Raw genomic sequence first — 20,948 nt, 5'->3', positions numbered from 1 at the left:
ATTCTCTTTGTCCTATCAGCACTTGGTTTTCAGACCCTCACCAGTCTATACCCCTATATGATATATAAGGCACTAAGTTTGCCCAGGAGCAGTAACCCATAGCAACCAATAAGATGTTTGGTTTTAAACACTTACAGACCTGTAAATGCTACCTGCTGATTGGTTGTAATGGGTTACTGGACATGGGCAAACTTAGTGCCTTTTATTACAAATGGGGGTATGTGCATTAAATACAACATGTTTTTATTCACTGATATATGGAGCAATTATAGGAGGACAGGACAAGGGCACATCTACCATGCTCCGTTTCAGAGGACAATGGCAGTAAAAACACTGTGTGACATTAGCATAAAACTTTACCTTTACTTCTAAAGAAGAAGAAAATAACATGGTAGAATATAACACATCTGTCCATATGAAGTAGAGATCAAAGAACTTATCCCTGTACCTCTAGCTTTGTGTAGGTCTATATCTGGTTGCATGTTACTAATAAAAGTATTTCAGACTCGTTTGGGTAAATCCTTTTAATTTTAAAAATGTTTGAACTAAAATTACAAAGCAATACATTGCTTGAAAGGTATTCTCAAATTTAGTTTTTAAACACACAAAATACCTTCAGTGTATTGTATGCAACAAGACTTTCTGTTCATGTACAGCACATTGTGTCTATAAAATCACTTTTGTGGCGTGAGGTTTTGCGTTCTCATTCATCCCATGCGTATTCCACGAGTACTGAAAAAAAAAAGAAAATAATAGAATGTACAGGGCCGGATTTACATAGAGGGCATCCCTAGGCCCACTGCAGTTCGTCGCCCCTGTCCCCTCCCCTTTATTTGTGCAAATTTTCATCATGAATGGGGAAATTGAAAAAATGATTGTATCTCCAGGGTTTTTTAACCAATGTGGGTGTGGTTGGGCAGCATGCTGCCCCCCTAAAATCCTGCCACCCTAGGCCCGGGCCTAGGTGGCCTTTCCACAAATCCAGGCCTGAGAATGTAGTATGTGATGCTACAATTTCCCAAGACAGTCATGCAGACATTATGGTATGGACATCATAGAGATTCAATTGAATACCATTTCCTAGCTATGATATGTGATCAAACAAGTAAGTGTTCATGACACAGTAGTTTGTAGTATGTGGGCATTAAAGTGGTGGCTGCATTTAGCCTTACAGGAGAAGGAAGACTAATTAAACCCTTGATTACTTCTGTACCTACTAGTAGTTAATTGTGAGTGTGAGTTATGTTATTAATGTTTTTAAGTCATGTCTCACTATTTGTTTTCCATCACATTTATTTTGTGATCTGTATGTATTAAATAGTGCAATTACATGTATCAGGGTGAATAATGAGAGTAATGTTTGGCCAGCAACAGCTCAGTGTATCAATGAGGCTCATGCCCTATAAAGCATCTAACAAGGCAGTCATTCACAGACAATGTATGGCAACTCCTAACTTGTTTCAGTGGCCTTTAAAATTAGACATTGGAACCCCAACTGGGTTAACAAACAATTAAAAGAATTGGAGATTTGAAGTTCACTGGCTTTTGCCACCTGCTGGGGAAGAAATGGTATGGAATTATTATTTGGCATTATTTATTTGTAATGGTTATTTAATAAAAAACTGTTGTTTAATGAGAGTCTGGAAGATGAGAGACTCTGAACAGAAAGATAGCAATACAATTTTAAAATTAAAAAAAATAATTTTAAGGTAACTTTACCCCTTTAATTACTTTAAATTAAATCATTACAATTATTACTTTTGCATACTTCCAATACTTGTGGTTACACGAACAACAAAATTGCTACTTGTGATTTAACTAACAAAAATCAAAAATATATAAATCTGCCTTTTGACTTTCAAAGAATCCTTGCACGTTCTCTTTACTACCAGCAGATGTCTCAGTTCTAAACATATTACAAGCACGACTATGTTATTATCTGGGCAGATTTCAGATTTTAGTTGAGATGAATTGAAAGTGTTGTTGGGAATAGCAGAGATCTAAGTTCATAGGAGTGTAAAACACTGGGAGATATGGACTGTATCATGTGCCATATATAGATACACATATGTGTCTGGTATTCTGGGGGACTGCAGAAAAATTGTGGCTGATCCCAATGTTATTAATAGGGAAAAATATAATGCATTGGAAGGCCGTTATTTTTTTTCCAGTAAAGGTGGCAACCCTAGGCCTGTGGGACACTGAAAAAAATATCCAGTGGGTCCGGCACCCATGGGCCCCACTGACCCAGGCTTGCTCCCCCCCACTATGAACTGTGGGCACTGTTACACCCCTGCCAGCCCCGACTCACAGACACAAAAATAAACTGAGGGAAGCAGTACTTGGCAGGGGGAGGGGCGCCTTTGGTAGAAGCTGGAAAGGTGATTGGGTGTGGAGCCCCCAAGGCTGTAATCCTGGTGGGCCCCATACACCTCAGTGCAACACTGTCTCCAATCTTGAACTTAAATGCATGTTTATTGATTTATATTGTATAACTTAGTGATTTCTATCTGTTCTATTATTTTAAGTTTTGTAAATGTACAGTGCTTTGAGATTGTTGTGAGATTTTCTAATATACCACATTATTGATGTTTGCACTAACTTTATGATAACATAAGCTAGGAAAGCATGTTTAGATCAATAGGTTAATTGGCCCATCATTGTGAACTATTGTCACTGAAACCAAAATAAAAATATTCCCCCGAGGTGAATTGTGCAGGTCAGCAGAATGTCAAGTAAATTGTACAGGCCAGTAGAATGTCATAGAATCAGTCAGTAGCTTAGATACGTGTGTGTTAATGCAACACACTCTGTGCTCAGTCAACAATCAAGAAGGTCAAAGTGGCAGTAAATAAAGTACAAGATAAATGAAACATTTGCAAGCATTTATCCTTACTTTAGTATAATAGTTCAGCATTTTCCTCATGGTTCTTTTTAAGGGGATGCAAACTCTTTTATGCAGGGAGCTGAATCTTTCTCTTTGCTATCAATGTACACTAATACTGAATTTGTTGAAAAGCACTGCTATTAGCACTAAATCTAGCCACAATTGGGATAAAAGTCAGGCTATCTCATCATATTGCCTAATAGAGAAACAATTTGATTTCTACAAAAATGTTTCTGTTTGCACATTGGCTTTTTAAATCCTACACAGTTATCAGCATTAACAGGCATGTATTAATAACATTTTGTAAGGATGATCAGTGTTCTGTACCAAAGTAGCTCAGTCTAAATACCACATTCATAATTGCATTTTTTTTGTTTTATTAATACCTTTATTTTAAGTTAATGTTCATCTATGGAAACCTTTCTTCCATTTCTAGGCTGCAGGAGGAGACAATAAAGACAACATCAGTTGCAAATTAAGCTCAATGGATGCTAGGGCTCGTTTACTAGTGTTAAAGCAACTTTGCCCAAGCAACTTATTAACCCACAGCAACTAATTATATATTAATTGAGTCCTTAACAAAAGATTCAGCCAAATACAGAACCAAATCCGAATTTGCATATGCAAATTAGGAGTGGGAAGGGGAAAACATTTTTTACTTCCTTGTTTTGTGACAAAAAGTCACGGGATTTCCCTCCCCGCCCCTAAATTGCATATGCAAAATAGGATTCGGATTGATGCATCCCTAATATTTGTGCATACAAACAGCAGAATTCCACTCCTCAACAACTAAATAGCGGAGAAGTTACTATATAATGTTTGAACACTTATGCTTTTCTTATTACTGGAAGAAAATGCATCTGGCTGAAGTGTACATTCATAATTCGTTTGCTATGTGTAGCAACTTTACATTTTTAAAAACTTTAAGGAACAAAGAGATTAGATATATCTTGTAGGATGTAGAGACATCTACAGTGGATATATGTGCTGTTGCAAATGGAAATCCACCATAACTAAAACCTATACACAATACTTTCTAAAATCAATTTGGTAGAATTTGAACTTGATATTTATGAAAATATTAAGATGGAAGATATGTAATATATATATATATATATATATATATATATATATATATATATATATATATATATAGATATTATATATTCAATATTAATATTTAATATACAGGTATGGGATACATTATCCGGAAACCCGTTATCCAGAAAGCTCCGAATTACAGAAAGGCCGTCTCCCATAGACTCCAGTATAATCAAACAAGCCAAATTTATAAAAATGCAATAATAAAAAAGTACCATGTACTTGATCCAAACTAATATATAATTAATTATTGGAAGTAAAACCAGCTTATTGGGTTTATTTAATGTTTACGTGATTTTCTAGCATACTTAAAGTATGAAGATTCAAATTATAGAAAGATCCATAATCCGGAAAACCTCATGTCCCGAATATTCTGGATAACAGGTCTCATACCTGTATTCATATTTTAGCATTTTACCAAGGTCATAGTATAGCACAAGGCCACATTATATCACGCTTTTACATATGGCTTGGAAAAATGCTAAAATATTAAATAGTATTCCATTGCAAAGTTGGAACCCAGTACATCCTTGATACACAGAAAAATCCTTTAAAGGATAACTAAACCCTAAAAATGAATATGGTTTAAAAATGTCATATTTCACACACTGAACTTATGGTACCAGCCTAAAGTTTCAGCATCTCAATAGCACAGGGGGTCACCATCTTGGAAAGTGTCTGCAACACGCACATGCTCATTGGGCTCTGAGCAGCTGTTGAGAAGCTAAGCTTAGGGGTTGTCGCAAATTTACAAGCAGAAAATAAGGTTTGTCTGTGAAATAGGCTGATGCTACAAGGCTGATTATTAAATGGGAACTCCGGCGTCCACAAAATTTGATAAAGAGGCCCACATAACACAGAAACCCCTTATATACTCATCACAGTTACCTGTTTCTCCAAAAAGTAGGAATATCCTGGCAGGGAAGGAGGGACTAAATTTCTCCACAGCTACAGGCAGCATGCAGGACTACATAACCCACAATTCATTGCACTGTGATGTTCCTTTCCTTATTGAAATCACGTGTGCAGGGCATTGTGAGGTTTTGAGGATGCAGAATGACAGCTGGCTGTTTATACAAAGTAACAGTAGTCAGCCAGCTCAGCAAGTAGTCAGACAGATCAGCAGGAGAGTAGGGGGCTAGGCTTAGGGAACTGTTCCAAACCATTAAAAAATCATGAAAAGTATTCATATTTTTTAATTGATGTATATTGCAAAGTTGCTTGAAATTATGTTTACTTTTCCAAAAGCTAAAGTTATGTTTGTGTGGAGTTCCCCTTTAAATTCTGATGCTAACATCATTATATGTATTAAGTAATCAGCCTTATATCTTGACATTTGTATTCTGTTTATACAGTATATTGTGAGTCAGTCCCTAAACTTGGTAACTGCAAGAAATTTGTATATTCTTCATATGACAAAATTTACCTTTTGGGTTATTTAAGGTTGAATGTTTTTTATATCTCGAAAGAACTCACAACTCAAAAGGTTTTCTTGAAAACTTGAATGGAAAAAAAAACTACAGTTGTGAAACCCAAAAACTAGAATTGTTCGTGTTTTCAGCTAATTCAAGCTATTTCTAGGGTCAGGGTATAATGAATCTCGAAAAAAAAATTGCGTTTTTTACCCGAGAATGTGAATTTTGACCAAAAATCAAAATCAAATTTTTGTCGAAAACACAACTTGACCCTTAATAAAGAAGACTGGAGACTGATGTGATATGTTTTCAATTACCTGTACTGTTATATACAATACCCCTACCACTCATGTCATACAGGTATAAGATTTTTTTAACCAAAATGCTTGGCCCTGATGCTTTTCTAGATAACGGTTGTTTCTGTAATCTGGATTATCAAACCTTAAATCTGATAAAAACATTTAAACATTAGACCCTGTTTTATTACAGAAAAGAAGTGCTGGCAAAACTGATATGGAATGCATTAGATCCTCATGTTTTAATGTGATATATTACGTATTTTAAAAGAACACTATAATAATGTAATTGTATAAATATATGTCATAAAATAAATTACACTCAAATAAAAGTTTACATGAGAGGGATGGCTGTCCTGCTGATACATCTGTTTTCTCTGTTGTGTAGGGATAATGTCAAGCTCAAAATGCATTATAAAATAACATACAGTATGCCCTATCAGAAACGATTCTCAGCATAAGACATGAATTTAACATACATACATATATATATTGTGAACAAGACATACCCTAAAAAGGAAAAAAGGTCTTGCAACAGTAGCAGAGTTCTCCTAAAAAAAAGTACAATACATTATGTTCTCATTTATATGTAAACTTTCCAAATGTCTTTCAGACTAAGCAGGATTATAATTAATAAGATTATTACTTCAAAAACCATGGATTTATGTATTTTATAGTGTTATACGATATTAAAAATGGCTACTCATGGTCACATGGACATTTTTTATTGCTGCAGTCCTCTCAGTGAGAACTATGGGACCAAAACACCTGTGCCTACCAACAGCGGCTTCCAGTTCATGTGAACTGCAAATGTACTGTTTATGGCAAAAACTGCTGCTTTTAGTCATACATGGCTCAGAATGTTGTTTGCGGAGAGAGCAGTAATATAGTTGTTAAAATAAATAGTTATTTCTTCTTCTGGCTTGGTCACCTATAGGAGGAGGTTGGGCTAGTGGAGGAAAACTCAAGAAGCTTTGAAGAAATGAATATCTGGCCTAAATATGTGTAAGCAGGAGTTTAACAAACAAGATGGAAGGACCATAAGTGCAATAATATAGATGAGTATAATAATAAGAGTATATAAATAATTTTGTTTCTGTTTACACATATTTTGGACTGTTATTCAACTTGGTAATGCTTTCTAGAGTACTGAAATGCATAATACAGTTTGCATAACGCTTGCATGTTGCACATGTCAGATAATATTCCCCAGAATTCCCTTTCCTGAAGCCCTTCCCGCTCAAGCACATCAGTACAATCAGTAAACAAACACTTTAAAGAGCACAACAACATATAAACAACATAATACTTTTTTTTCAATTGAGACTGAGCTGAAGCTAATTGATGTGACTTAAACACTCAATAATGCTTGTACAAAACAAAAAACAATGTAATACTCTGTAGATGCCATATATCATTTTGTCACATACTCCCTACAGTGCTAAGCTGATTTGCTAATTACTTGAAGTAATCACTAGAATTTTGCATCCAAGCCAACTGCAGACAAAATAGATTGTTTCTGCTAATAACATCAATTTAATGTGTTCACTGGGGTAGAGTAGTGACAGGAGTTGTAAGCAGGAGTGGCCACCATATGAAGGTCCTGTTCCACATTCTAGCAAACTGATCACTGTTTTCTGATTTTCCTGCTGCCATTCTGGGATGACAGGGAGTAATGTTAGTGTTTAAATCTATTATTATAAATGAAAGTATGTGAAAACTATGTAAAGAACTTTAGCCAGTAGAAAAATGTTACATTTTGAATCTACAACTCCTGCCATCTTCATCTGCCCATGGTAGCTAAATTCTCTTTTAAAAAAATTTGTAGATCTGAATCTGTACAGATTGGGTTGTAGAATGTATGTTTCTTGTGTTGCATTAGTTAGCCTAATTAGTTGTTAAGGGGAAAACCTAGTGAACTTTGCAGGGTTGTGTATATAAGGATCCAAAACTAAACTGCAGTGCTCATTCTTCTGTTTGTATGCATTTGATATGTATCATTTGACTTATGCCTTTGCCTATTGTGTGCTATCATCCCTTTCTCTCTTATAACAATAGCATCATAATTTTATATTATTATTTTGTGTTTATTTTTTATTTATATTACTTACCCCAGTTTTGATTGTGGGAGTTTGAGGTCTGGAATACTGAAATAAAAACTGCCAAAATAACACAAGAATGTTGGTTGATTTTACAGGTGAATATTTAGAAACTCATAGTGTTGTTCTGATACTTACTCTTTTGTTAGTATCTTGGATATTTTCCTTTAAAGATAAGAAAACAAAAAACCTTTAGAGTGTTTTTTTTAAAAAGTAGTGGAATCCAATTATTTGTGTAAGAATTTGATAACTGGCAGTTGATCTCACCTCTTTAAATTTCATTCTTTTGTAGATCAAACTACACAGATCCATGAGAAAACTAGAAATCTGAAACACACAAACAATTGAAGTCTGTTAAAGTAAGGCTATTTCACATGAAAACACTCTTGTGGTATAAGCTAAGTTTCAACCATAAACCGTGATAACAGAGGATACCACAGTCAACGTGGATGCATTTGCAATGTATCAGGGCATGTTCAAGGTGTGGTTGACATGACTTCATCCTATAACTACTGCCTGAATAAGGTGGTAGTACTAACAGGGTTGTGTATTGCACATAAGTAATAGGAATCAGGCCCAAGCAATTGATGCATGGTTATCCATGTGGAAATGCCTGCAGCTTTGTTATGTTTAAGGCGTTTCCTTTTTCATAAGAAACTTTTGCTACATTTCACCTGCATTCCTAATCTCTCTTAACACCATCACAATTCTTTTAATTGTGATTGAATTACACTATGTCCGTTGTACAGAGTTAATTCTTTTTTTTTTTTTCAAATAACATTTTATAAATTTCATCAAACTCAAAAACTCTAAATGACATAGCCATCAAATTTAAAAAAAAAACTATTGATAAGATATTGAGATATTTTTATCAGACACACTTTAAAACCCTAGCCATCCATTGTACTGCCAATACCCATTTTGTTGCAGATACATATTTCTACATACTTATCTGCATATCTTATTTGCAAATTTGAACTCCCTTTACAGCTTTACTCAATAATAAGAGTTGCCACGGTGCTTTAGTTGTGTTACTTGAAAATATCCTTTTAATTAATTAATTAATTAATTAATTAAAGGGGTGGTTTACCTTTAAGGTAACTTTTAGTATGTTATAGAATGGCCAATTCTAAGCAACTTTTCAATTAGTTTTCATTGTTTATTTTTTATAGTTTTATAGTTATTTGCCTTTTTTTCTGACTCTTTGCAGCTTTCAAATGGGCGTCACTGACCTTCTAAAAAGCAAATGCTCTGTAAGGCTACAAATTAATTCTTATTGCTTATTACTCACCTTTCTATTCAGGCTTCTCGTATACATATTCCAGTCTCTTATTCAAATCATTGCATGGTTGGCAGGGTAATTGGGACCCTAACAACCAGATTGCTTAAAATGCAAATTGAAGAGCTGCTGAATAAAAAGCCAAATAACTCAAAAACCTTAAATAATAATAAAAAAAAATAAAACCAATTGCAAATTGTCTCTTAATATAACTCTCTACTTCATACTAAAAGGCATCTGAAAGGTGAACCACCCCTTTAATTAATTAATATATGCAGGAGATTTTAACTCATATGTTTGATTAATCCATTTCTTCCTATGTGTGTGCAGATTTGTGTGGCCAAGCAGAGATTAGTGTTTTCAAGCAAAAGAAATTGCATGTAATGGTGCATATTTGTAATGCTAATTGCTAATGCTTGCCCTATTGTGTAAAGTATTGACTGCGTGCCTGGTCATCTGGTGTGGAAAGGGGCAAGAGGGGCACATTATTTATACATAAGAACAGAAACTGCATATGTGAAGAATGTCAAACATATGGCTGTTAGTAAACACGTTCCTGCAAGCATGTTAACAACAGCTCAAAGGCTACATGTTGATGTCAGCATGCAGTCACAGCAGAGATGACAAGGTTGGATATAGAGTGAATTGCTGCAGAATTTCTAAGGATCCAGTTATCAATCACACAAGTTGACTGCTTCTTGCTACTGCTTCAGGGAAAGAAATTCTGTGCTGTACCAATACCAAAGCTGAGTTTTAAAAGGTAACTAAACTCATGGTTTTACATTTATTTAAGCTGGCACATTCAGGTATTAGGCTCATCGTACATAGGGGTATGAGGGGAGCACCAGGTTTAAATGGAAGCCACTAGATTTCATCTGGAAAATAAACAATATCATTTTGATGTTTATGCTTAGAAGGGTAGCTTATTTAGATTTTTGGTAAAGTTTGGTAAACACAAGGGAAATAAATGACTCCTTTAGCACTTGAAATGAAACAAACCCTTCATGCGAAAGAAACGTACTTTATTAGAAACATACTTTATTAGCGTGCATTTAAAACAATTCAGGGTGGCTAAAACTTCATTAAAAAAAAACACCTAGCAACACAGTGATATTATTATATTGGCGGTCATATTGCTCACGTAACCATATCATCATTCAGCATATTGTGCTAACTGTATCTAAACTTAGTTTGACAGTTAACTGTATGTGATTTCTGACTTACTACCGATCTTTTATAGACTGTCTCTTTATCCACTGGCAAGGCTGATTTCTGAAGATTTATATATTTACACATAATAGTTTAAGATAAACCGAACACAGAAACAGCTTAATTTAGGTGATCTAGTGATACTAATGAGTGTATACCTTAACATATAATTTCAATGTTCAGTGCAGACACTCTATACTTACGCTTCACTTCACAGAAATATTGTTTAACTAGTAAGCGCCATACCTGAAGTTGATCTGGTAGTGCTATTTGTTGTCTGAAGCAGAATGCTAGGCTCTTCAAATAAAAACAATATAATTGCATTAATGTGATTTTTAATTATAAAATTACATTTTTATTTTAGTAAAAGCACTAATATCACATATCATTACATTTTTTCATTTGGAATTATGAATTTAATTAAAGGACAGTTGTATAGTATGACCTTTATATAGAAAAGATTATTGTTTAGTAAAAACTTCTGCTTGCCACAGTTTTACTGCTCCCACAATAAATCTAGTGTGTCCTCGTGTTTTACTGCTTATTGATAGAGAATATATTGTGAATTTATACATAATGAATTCTAGCTGGAGTATGAAATGAGGATAACGTTTTGGTTTTTATCTGTAGCAAGTACAGGTATGGGATCCGTTATCCAGAAACCTGTTATCCAGAAAGCTCTGGATTACAGAAAGGTCGTCTCCCATAGACCCCATTTAATCCAAATAATCCAAATTTTGAAAAATGATTTCCTTTTTCTCTGTAATAATAAAACATTACCATGAATTTGATTCAGATATAATTAATAATTATTGGAAGCAAAACCAACCTATTCGGATTATTTAATGTTTATTTGATTTTCTGGTACACTTAAGGGTAGATTTATCAAAGTGAAAATTCGATTTTCGAATTTTGAAATTTGTATTTTTCTAGGTTTTTGTGGAATTTGAAATTTCGAGGTTTTTTTCTACTGGAATTCGACTAGCGAATACTTAAAATTCTATTTTTTTTTTAAAAAAAAAATCAAATTAGATTTTTCGAAATTCATCATATACTGCCCCGTTAAGAATTTGAATTTAACTATTTGCCACCTTAAACCTGCCGAATTGCTGTTTTATACTATGGGCGACGTCCTGGGATCAATTCCTGAGAAAAAACTCGAATCGAATTCAATTTGAATTCGATTTGAATTCAGTTCAAGTTTGTGGGTCAATCCCATTCACCCGAGTTCGAATTCGAATTTTTTGATACATTTTGATTGTTTGTTTTTTATTCGAATTTCGAGTTTATGGGAGTTTTTACAAACTCCCATGAACTATAAATTAGACCCTTGATTAATCTGTCCCTTAAGGTATGAAGATCCAAATAACAGAAAGTTCCATTATCCGGAAAACACCAGGTCCCAAGAATTCTGGATAACAGGTCCCATACCTGTATAAAGACAATCAATTGTTTACAATATTCTGAAACTGTCATGAAATAAGGAGAAAATCTTTAGAGTCCCAAGGCAGGCTGGTGCCCATATAAACCAATGAGAGGGTCAAATTCAGCCTCAAGTCTCAAGTTGCATATTCTTGCTATCATGATATTGGCAATAAAACCTCCAGTAAAAACACTTTCTTAAGAGCAATGAAGTGATTTTGTGCTTTTTATACAACACAATAGGAGCCAGCACTCACAGAAAGCTCCATGAGTATGCCAATAGTGATAAATAAGTCTATTTATGTGAAGAACATAACGGGAGCTGCCATAGACTTAAAGATACCATTGTACAAAACGACAGCTTGCACGATTTTCGGACCGAGTGTAAAGTGTCCTGACATTTTTCATACCATGAAGATCAGTAGTAGTCGATTGGACAGGTTAAAAGATTTATATCTGCTAACGATAAGATCTCTGCATGTATCTAACGATATCAGTAGGAGATTGTCACTACTATTCTGAATGGTTAGTTGCAGGTCAGAAGATTGGTAAAGACATAGGCTATAATCTGCTTGTCTCTGGCCAGCTTTACAAGTTCAGTAAATGCAGGGTGATTTGGGGCATTTTGGCTATGTATGTAAAACTTGTGGCAACCAAAATGCCTGAAATTGCTCTGTGTAACATTGCCCTGAAATGTACTTTTTACTTATGCAATCACAATAAGTATAGACAACATTACCCAGTTTGCAAGCATTTTTTTCATATTGCTTTTATTGTAAAGAAAAAGAACAAAACAATATTTACCTTACTTTCAGGAATATCCAGACCTTCCATATAATTCTGCACTGACTGAGGCAATCCTTTAATCATAGATAAAAACAAAATCAGTCAAAAATTTTTCCAATATTCACACCTTAAAAAGTGTATTCTGTTAAAACAATATGGTATATATTGCTTGTCTGTTTTGAAATACAAGTGTTCATTCCAAGGACAAATCTTTATTGAATTTTTCTTTTCAAAATGTGTTATTTACACTACTGCTAGGGTGATGTTATCAACGGGGCTAAAGCAACTGCATTAATGCTGACTAGGAGATCCAGAACAAATAGTAAAGTAATTTAAATAAAATTAAAAACATTTTTTTCTATTATTATATTAGAACATTGCTGTAAGATTATCCTAATTATCCTATTGTAAAATATACAGATATTATAAGTTACCAAGAAGTTCCACAACCATATAAAAGCACAAGGCAGAAGGCCAAGTGCCTACAATAATATATTACAGTATAGTATAGTAGTTATAGTTACATGTACAACATTATGGGGCTGATTCATTAAGGGTCGAATATCGAGGGTTAATTAACCCTCGATATTCGACTAGGAATTGAAATCCTTCGACTTCGAATATCGAGGTCTAAGGATTTAGCGCAAATAGGTTGGCTCCATAGTCTCAGAATAAATGCGATAGTTAAAAATTAGTTGAATGCATTAGTTAAAGTCCAATGATCACAAAGATATGAAGGTAACTATAGAGTGCATAGGAAATACAAATAATGAAATAAACTTTAATCCTCTTTTCAAGAGAATCAGAACTTTTATTACTTACAAGGTTCATTCTCTTGTCCTCTGTTCTTAAAGAGATACTGACACCAGCAATTATGCTTTTTTTACATCTATCATAATATTGGCTTTGTTCTAAAATAAGTGGTATTTATTATGGGAAGCCCTACATGTGATTTTTGTGGGTCCAGCCACAAGCTTAAAATATTGCCAAAGCAAAGGAACCATATCTCCCTAAATCATGAGTTATATCTGTATCATTTAGTGTTTGTGTGTGCTTAATGCAAAGCTTGCATGTCGAGCCTGCAGTGGAGATCCACTTTTATTAATTGTACAGTTCTCATTCCTTCCTCTGCTTTCTCTTTCGTGCCATTCCTCTTACTTCCTGTTTCTGCCTCCTACCCAGGCAGTCTCTCACCCTTAAAGGAGAATTCAGCCGTTTTCAAAAAAAACCCCTCCCTCCTCCCCCCCAGCATAGCATCCCCCCAGGGAAATGCCCCTAACTTTATACTAACCCCTTGGCACAGATTTAGGCATCGGAGTTCACCGAGTTCCGGGGCTTTGTGTCTTCTTCCGGCGCTTCTGCTTCGAACGATTTTTACTTCGTATCCTTCGATTCAAAGTCGTAGTCGAAGTAGCCCATTCGATGGCCGAAGTAGCCCAAAAAATACTTCGAAATTCGAAGTTTTTTTACTTCGAATCCTTCACTCGAATTTAGTGAATCGGCCCCTATGTCTCAGATAAACTAATTCTATACATGATGTAGTATCTGCATGTTTATACTATGTTATACTTGCCCCTCGGCGCAGATCCAGGCATTGGAGTTCCACGCAGCCATCTTCCGGGTCTTCTGTAAGCTGAGTGGGAACAATTTGCCAGTTTGCGACAACTGCGCGTGGGGCCAAATGGATGGAAATTGCAGAAGCGCCGGAAGAAGACACGAAGACCCGGAACTCGGTGAACTCCGATGCCTAAATCTGTGCCAAGGGGTTAGTATAAAGTTAGGGGCATTTCCCTGGGGGGATGCTATGCTGGGGGGGAGGAGGGAGGGGGTAGGGTTTTTTTTGAAAACGGTTGAATTCTCCTTTAAGGGTGAGAGACTGCCTAGGTAGGAGGCAGAAACAGGAAGTAAGAGGAATGGTACGGAAGAGAAAGCAGAGGAAGGAATGAGAACTGTACAATTAATAAAATTGGATCTCCACTGCAGGCTCGACATGCAAACTTTGCATTAAGCACACACAAACACTAAATGATACAGATATAACTCATGATTTAGTGAGATATGGTTCCTTTGCTTTGGCAATATTTTAAGCTTGTGGCTGGACCCACAAAAATCACATGTAGGGCTTCCCATAATAAATACCACTTATTTTAGAACAATCATGACATAAAGACCAGGGGCAGGATATAAAAAAAACACCTTTAACAAAAGTCAAATATCTTACAGCAAGTTACAACTTGGCCACCCTCTTTCCTCAATCTCTACAGCCAAAAGGATAGAGTTAAAAATTAGAAAAAAATAGCAATTACACACATCCCTTTAAAAAATGATAGACAACAGTGAGACAAAAGGGGTCCTTTTTCGTTGCTATCTATGTTTACTGTCAATTCCTTTTTTTCAACTTTTTTAGGATAGTACATATATTAAAGGAAATGAAAACACATATCCCTGTAACCTTTTAATGAGTGCCAAACTTTCCCAACATTTGTTCAATTTCAGGAATCCCTAAAATTTAAGGATTTAAAAAAACATCTCTGTAGCATCATTTATCTTTTTTTTCATCATTATAATTTATCTTTAGTGTCATAACCAATGAATAGCGCCTCATGGCAAACATGGGTGATTTCATAAATGCAAATAATGAAGACTAATCGAAAAGTTGTGTAGAAGTGACCATTTTACAACATCATAAAAGTTAACTGAGTGGAGAACCGCCCCTTTAAAGTGATACTGACACTAAAAAACTACTTTTTAAAATATAAATGTACATATGGGGCAGATTTATCAAAGGTCGAGGTGAATTTTCGAATTAATTTTTTTGGGTGAAAAGCCTTGAATCGAATTTGATTCGAATTTGCAGCTTGATTCTATTCACACGTGGGAGTTGATAAACTCAAAATTCAACCCTTGATAAATCTGCCCCTAAAAGTTACCTATAGGTCATGCTGTCATGTTTTTTGCTGTGAGGTTTGTTTTTGTAAGTGTTATTTGAAGTTTCTAAACTTGACTGTTTTGTTAAAGTTTCTAATGCTAACGGACTCCTGCTGCACAAATATGGCAGCCCCCTCATAGATGAACACAGGGAGTCAGATGGGTAATGTATTGGGCAAATACTTTATGGCAAAATTATAAGTAGCATAAAAAGCCAATATTATGATAGATGTAAAAAAAGCATAATTGCTGGTGTCAGTATCTCTTTAAGAAGAGAGGACAAGAGAATGAACCTTGTAAGTAATAAAAGTTCTGATTCTCTTGAAAAGAGGATTAAAGTTTATTTCATTATTTGTATTACCTATGCACTCTATAGTTACCTTAATATCTTTGTGATCATTGGACTTTAACTAATGCATTTAACTAATTTTTAACTATCGCATTTATTCTGAGACTATGGAGCCATCCTTAGTTTTACATTTTTTTAAAAAAAAAATATTTGCAGACTTTTTTGCATTAGTAGGTGAACCGTGAACCACAAACATTTTAGAATGGGAATAGACTTCAGACAGGATATACCCCTGGAAAATTGTATTTTTGGGCGAACCATCGGTACTGTACTGTATGCTTACTGATTCATTCATTCATTACAATAAAACACTTGCTGACTAGTCTTGTGGTATAGTACAGGTATGGGACCTGTTATCCAGAATGCTCAGGACCTGGGATTTTCCAGATAACGGCTCTTCATACCTTGTCTACCAGAAAATCACGTAAACATTAAATAAACTTTATCTTAGTTTGCATCAAGTACAGAATACTGTTTTTTATTACAGAGTAAAAGTTTTTTTTTTAAGGGATGCACCGAATCCAGGATTCGGTTCGGGATTCGGCCGAATCCTTCTGCCAGGCCGAACCGGATCCTAATTTGCATATGCAAATTAGGGACGGGGAGGGAAATTGCGTGACTTTTCGTCACTAAACAAGAAAGTAAAAAATGTTTTCCCCTTACCACCCCTAATTTGCATATGCAAATTAGGGTTCAGATTCAGTTCGGCCGAATCTTTCAAGTAGGATTCGGGGGTTCGGCCGAATCCAAAATAGTGGATTCGGTGCATCCCGAATTTTTTTTTTCTTTTTTTTTTTTTAAAAATTTGATTATTTGGATAAAATCAAGTGAATGGGAGATGGCATTTCTTTAAATTGGAGCTTTCTGGATAACGGATTTCCAGATAAAGGATCCCATATCTGTATCTTTCAATTCATACAATTTTATGTTTTTCATGGGACCAGAAAATACTGTAAAATCTGGGAAAATGTAAAATCAGAGATATGTGTTAAAGCAACTTTTGTCTTCATATACTCAAAACTTTTTTTCAGTTTTACTTTGAAATACAATATTAACTGTGTTAAAGACAAGGGTTAAGCATTGCAGGATTAATGTTATATTATGGGACATCATGCACAAAACCTCTCTGACAGTCACATTCACACCCTAAAGCAATTTGTTCATACTCTGTCAGAGGCGCAGACTAATTGGACTTGACTATTTTACAAGCAGAATCATGGCAAAATATGCATCTGGCTAGTATTTCAAACCTCTTAAATTCACTAACATAGAGGACAAACAGTCATTTTTATATTATAATGTTTTTATATTAGGTAAAAATATACAGCCATTAGAAATAAACTGCCTGTGATGCTTCTTTTTTTGTTCATAACATGATTTGGATGTTTTAGGGATATTTTACTACAACAGCACTTCATGCAAAGTGCCAATTACCGTGTTTTACAATGCATTGTTTACCCAGAATTCTAGCATCATGGTGGTCACCCCCTGAACTTTGAGGGCTGCAACTTGTGTACACTTTACCAATAACAATTCAAATTAGCATCCACTTGGTAGATGGCTCACAAGTTGAAGCACACCTAGTTTTTTGTTAATTGCATTCATATGTGAATGGTACACTGTATTTAAGGTCATTATTGTGTAACTCCCTGGACATGCATGCGTAGGTGCAAAAGGGTAAAGGAATCCTGGAATTATTTGCAGCTCAAGAAATTGTGTTAATTCCAGAGGTCTCCTTGTGTCCTATACTTTACATTTTGCACAGTGCATCAGTTTATGCCACACAGACACATTGGTGCAATATACAAGTTAAAATAAGTGATGGGCATATGAGAGCAAAGTAACTTTGTGAATAGAATCAAAGTGTGCTAAATTTTGAGTATGTTCTTGGGCTTTGCAATGGTGCATATACAGGTAGATGAACCCAATAGTATAAATACAGGCACATTTCAGCCAGGTTTCCTGCCTGGCTTTATTAATGGCTTTGTTTTGTGTTGCAACAAACAGTTAATCTGGGTAATTTCAAAATTACTGGACAAGCTAAATGGAAGCCTATAGCAAGAATGTGTTGTATTAAAACAGCTAAGCAACATGAATAGCTAAATATGCATTAAAAATGTAAAACTTACAGGCTACTGATGTTAACTGCACTTCAGTTCACATTATAAAAAACAAGCTAAAACAATACACCTTTTGCAGAAGCTTGTTACATGTTCTTTGTCTTATTAAAAAAAACACTTTTATATAGTGTCAACATCTGTCATTGTATTGTCTAAGGGGGTTATTTATCAAAAGTCAAATGTTGAAGTTTTTTATACCTCGAATGAACTCACAACTCGAATGGTATCTTATTTAAGAAAAAACTCTGCGAGTTCGAGTTGTGAAACCTGAAAACTCAAATTAATCAAGTTTTCCACAGGGAAAAAACTTGAATCACTCGAATTATTAGAGTTTTTAGGCAAAACGCTCAGACAAAAACTCCACAAATAGTTCACAGGATTTCTGCCATTGACGCCTACATGATTGATAGGTTTTAGATGGTGTATTTTCGGATTCAAGCTTTTTCCAGAGTTGGGGTATAATAAATCTCGAATAATAATATATAATAATAAAATAAAGGTTTTTTTTTTAAACCCGAAAATGTAAGTTTTGTAAAATCAGGGAAATTTCTTAAAGCAACAAATTCTTCAAGTACACAAAGCATATAAGAACAGGAGCCAGTTTTACTTTGAAATACAATATTTACTGTGTTAAAGACAAGGCTTAAGCATTGCAGCGTTGATGTTGCACTATGGGGGGCATGTACAAGACATCTGTAACAGTCAGATACACAACCTAAAGCAATAAGTTAGTTGTGCATGATTGTATGTGCTGCAGACTAATTTGACTGGACTGTTTACAGACAGAACCATGGGAAGATATGCATCTGGTTAGTATTTTAAACCTGTAAATTTCACTAATACAGGTATGGGATCCGTTGTCCGGAAACCCGTTATCCAGAAAGTTCAGAATTACGGAAAGCCTTCTCCCATAGACTCCATTATAATAAAATAATTAACATTTTTAAAAACAAATTTCTTTTTCTCTATAGTAATAAAACAGTAGCTTGTACTTGATCCCAACTAAGTTTAAATTAATCCTTATTGGAACCAAAACCAGCCTATTGGGTTTATTTAATGTTTACATGATTTTCTAGTAGTCTTAAAGTGTGAAGATCCAAATTACGGAAAGACCTGTTATCCGGAAAGCCCAAGTTCCCGAGCATTCTGGATAATAGGTCCCATACCTGTAATAACATTTACAGAGAACAAACCATTTTTATGAGCATCAGGACAACATTTTGGTGTAAAATCACAGAAAACATTAATTATTAACTAATTTAAATGTATTATTAATAAGTGAGACCACAAAAACAGTATAAAATTAAGGGAAAACTTCAAACCAAGGTATGTAAAAGTGGGGTTTTACTGTATTAGTCATACATTATTACACTAGTGAAATCACCGTTTTTATTTCTGCTTCATTTTTTTGAGACTTTTATCATAGAAGCAATAATCTACATTTATTAAAGTCTCAGGTGTAAAATTGATTTGGCGGTACTTATCAGGCAATTACAGTTGTGAACATTATTAGTAAATGATCAGGAGAAATAAACCATTTTTATAATCTGATTCAGGCTCATTATCATTATTCACTACCCTTAAGTGAAAACATGTAAAATTCAAGTCAACTTTCTGCCAACTTGCATCCCACAGTATGAATATAGTTTCAACTAGATATACATTATGTAAACTTAATGTGCTTAAAAATTCTCCTATTTTCACCTGCCTGCTCATGTTGCAGGACCATGTAAAAAGGCAAACTGTGATGGAAACATTCTTTTGAAAACAAACTCCCCCGTCTTCGCATAATATGAGAGTTTCCCAGCCCTACAGATGATGTAGAACTACAATTTCATTAACCTCAAGAAGATAATAAACAAGGTAGTTGTACAGCTGAATACCCCTATTACAATGCAGACACATACAATAGGAATTTGGGAACTTCATTGATTTGTATAAGAAACTGGAATAGGAGAGGTCTGAATAGAAAGATGAGTAATAGAAAGTAGCAATAACTAAACATTTGTAGCCTTACAGGCCATTTGTTTTTAGATAGGGTCGGTGACCCTATCTAAAAAATAAATAAAAAACTATAAAAAATAAATCATGAAAACCAATTGAAAAGTGGCTATTTCTATAACATACTAAAAGTTAACTTAAAGGTGAACCATCCCTTTAACTTCTGCATAAACATCTATTTTCTTTAAACAAAGATACAATTCAATGTACCACACAGGTGAATCAGAATGGTGATATAGTTCTACAAATGTGTAAGTAATGAATACCCAATAAAATATAAATTTACCTCTCATTACATGTAATTTAATTGACCTACTCTCTCACTGCCTAAGCTATTTTATTCTTTCTATATATGAAGAATTTAAGAAAATCTCAAGCAATGGATTTCAGCATTTCATTTAAAATGTAGAATATCCGTGATCTAAAGAAAACAATGATGTGGCAGTATATAAAAAGCATTTTATTCTAATTATGGCATATCATAAAGCTAGACCCACTTCCACACATCTGTTAGTGCTACCATAATTTCTGACTAACTTTTCTGACTTGGCATAAGGATCTTCTCAGTCTTACCTAAGGAGAGATGCAGAGTACTCAGGCAGCAGATGGCAAACATCAATGGCAAGTGAGGACGAGCTTTTACAAAACTCATTTTGGGCAGTTGAGTCCCTGTCTCTGATGAGATGATTCTATTGTGTGTCCAAGGCTTGAGCATCATAAGTGAGACTCCTAAAGGAAAGGTCTGTAAATCTGCATCTGGTTCTGCCACAACGTTGATCTATCGTTTTAAATGTAACACTGTATCCCTTAGGAGAAGAAGCAATCAGCACCTGGCAGGGACTGACTTTTCTCCTAGACTCGTGCTGTGTTCTTATTTATGAGACATCATCCCTCCCCAAATCAATGTTGCTTGATTAGCTAGGGGTTGAGTAAGTGAGGAAGAAAGGATGATCTATATTATTGCACAATGGGGAGCTTCATAATGAACATTGGCTTTGGGGTGGAAAGGAAGAGCGGCATATGAACATTATGTAATATCAATATAAGTACCCTAGG

General features: G+C 34.8%; 1 protein-coding gene across 1 annotated transcript; it reads right to left on the bottom strand.

The window, feature by feature from the left end:
• Positions 1–515: 515 nt before the first annotated feature.
• LOC108707727 (neuromedin-S-like) lies at positions 516–20,646 on the bottom strand. The gene is made up of 9 exons (XM_041581193.1): positions 20,466–20,646; positions 12,513–12,568; positions 10,533–10,583; positions 8,066–8,125; positions 7,937–7,963; positions 7,811–7,858; positions 6,209–6,250; positions 3,274–3,324; positions 516–732 (listed from the first exon to the last, which is right to left on the bottom strand). The coding sequence occupies exons 1-8, from the start codon at positions 20,608–20,610 to the stop codon at positions 3,286–3,288; spliced, it is 468 nt and encodes a 155-aa protein (XP_041437127.1). The 5' UTR covers positions 20,611–20,646; the 3' UTR covers positions 516–732; positions 3,274–3,285.
• Positions 20,647–20,948: the final 302 nt, after the last annotated feature.

This window comes from Xenopus laevis, chromosome 2L, assembly GCF_017654675.1.
Source record: "Xenopus laevis strain J_2021 chromosome 2L, Xenopus_laevis_v10.1, whole genome shotgun sequence".
Classification (NCBI taxonomy): domain Eukaryota; kingdom Metazoa; phylum Chordata; class Amphibia; order Anura; family Pipidae; genus Xenopus; species Xenopus laevis.
The sequence above is the reverse complement of the archived record's forward strand: the minus strand, read 5'-3'. Positions and strand labels throughout refer to the sequence as shown.

What these genes read in the sequence shown, in the direction of transcription:
- LOC108707727 (XM_041581193.1), bottom strand. Translation starts at nt 20,610, where the DNA reads ATGATGCTCAAGCCTTGGACACACAATAGAATCATCTCATCAGAGACA. An exon ending in TCCAAGATACTAACAAAAGA is followed by an intron (nt 7,859 to 7,936) that starts GTAAGTATCAGA and finishes TTATTTTGGCAG; the next exon opens with TTTTTATTTCAGTATTCCAG. An exon ending in CTCCCACAATCAAAACTGGG is followed by an intron (nt 6,251 to 7,810) that starts GTAAGTAATATA and finishes ACTTTTTTTTAG; the next exon opens with GAGAACTCTGCTACTGTTGC.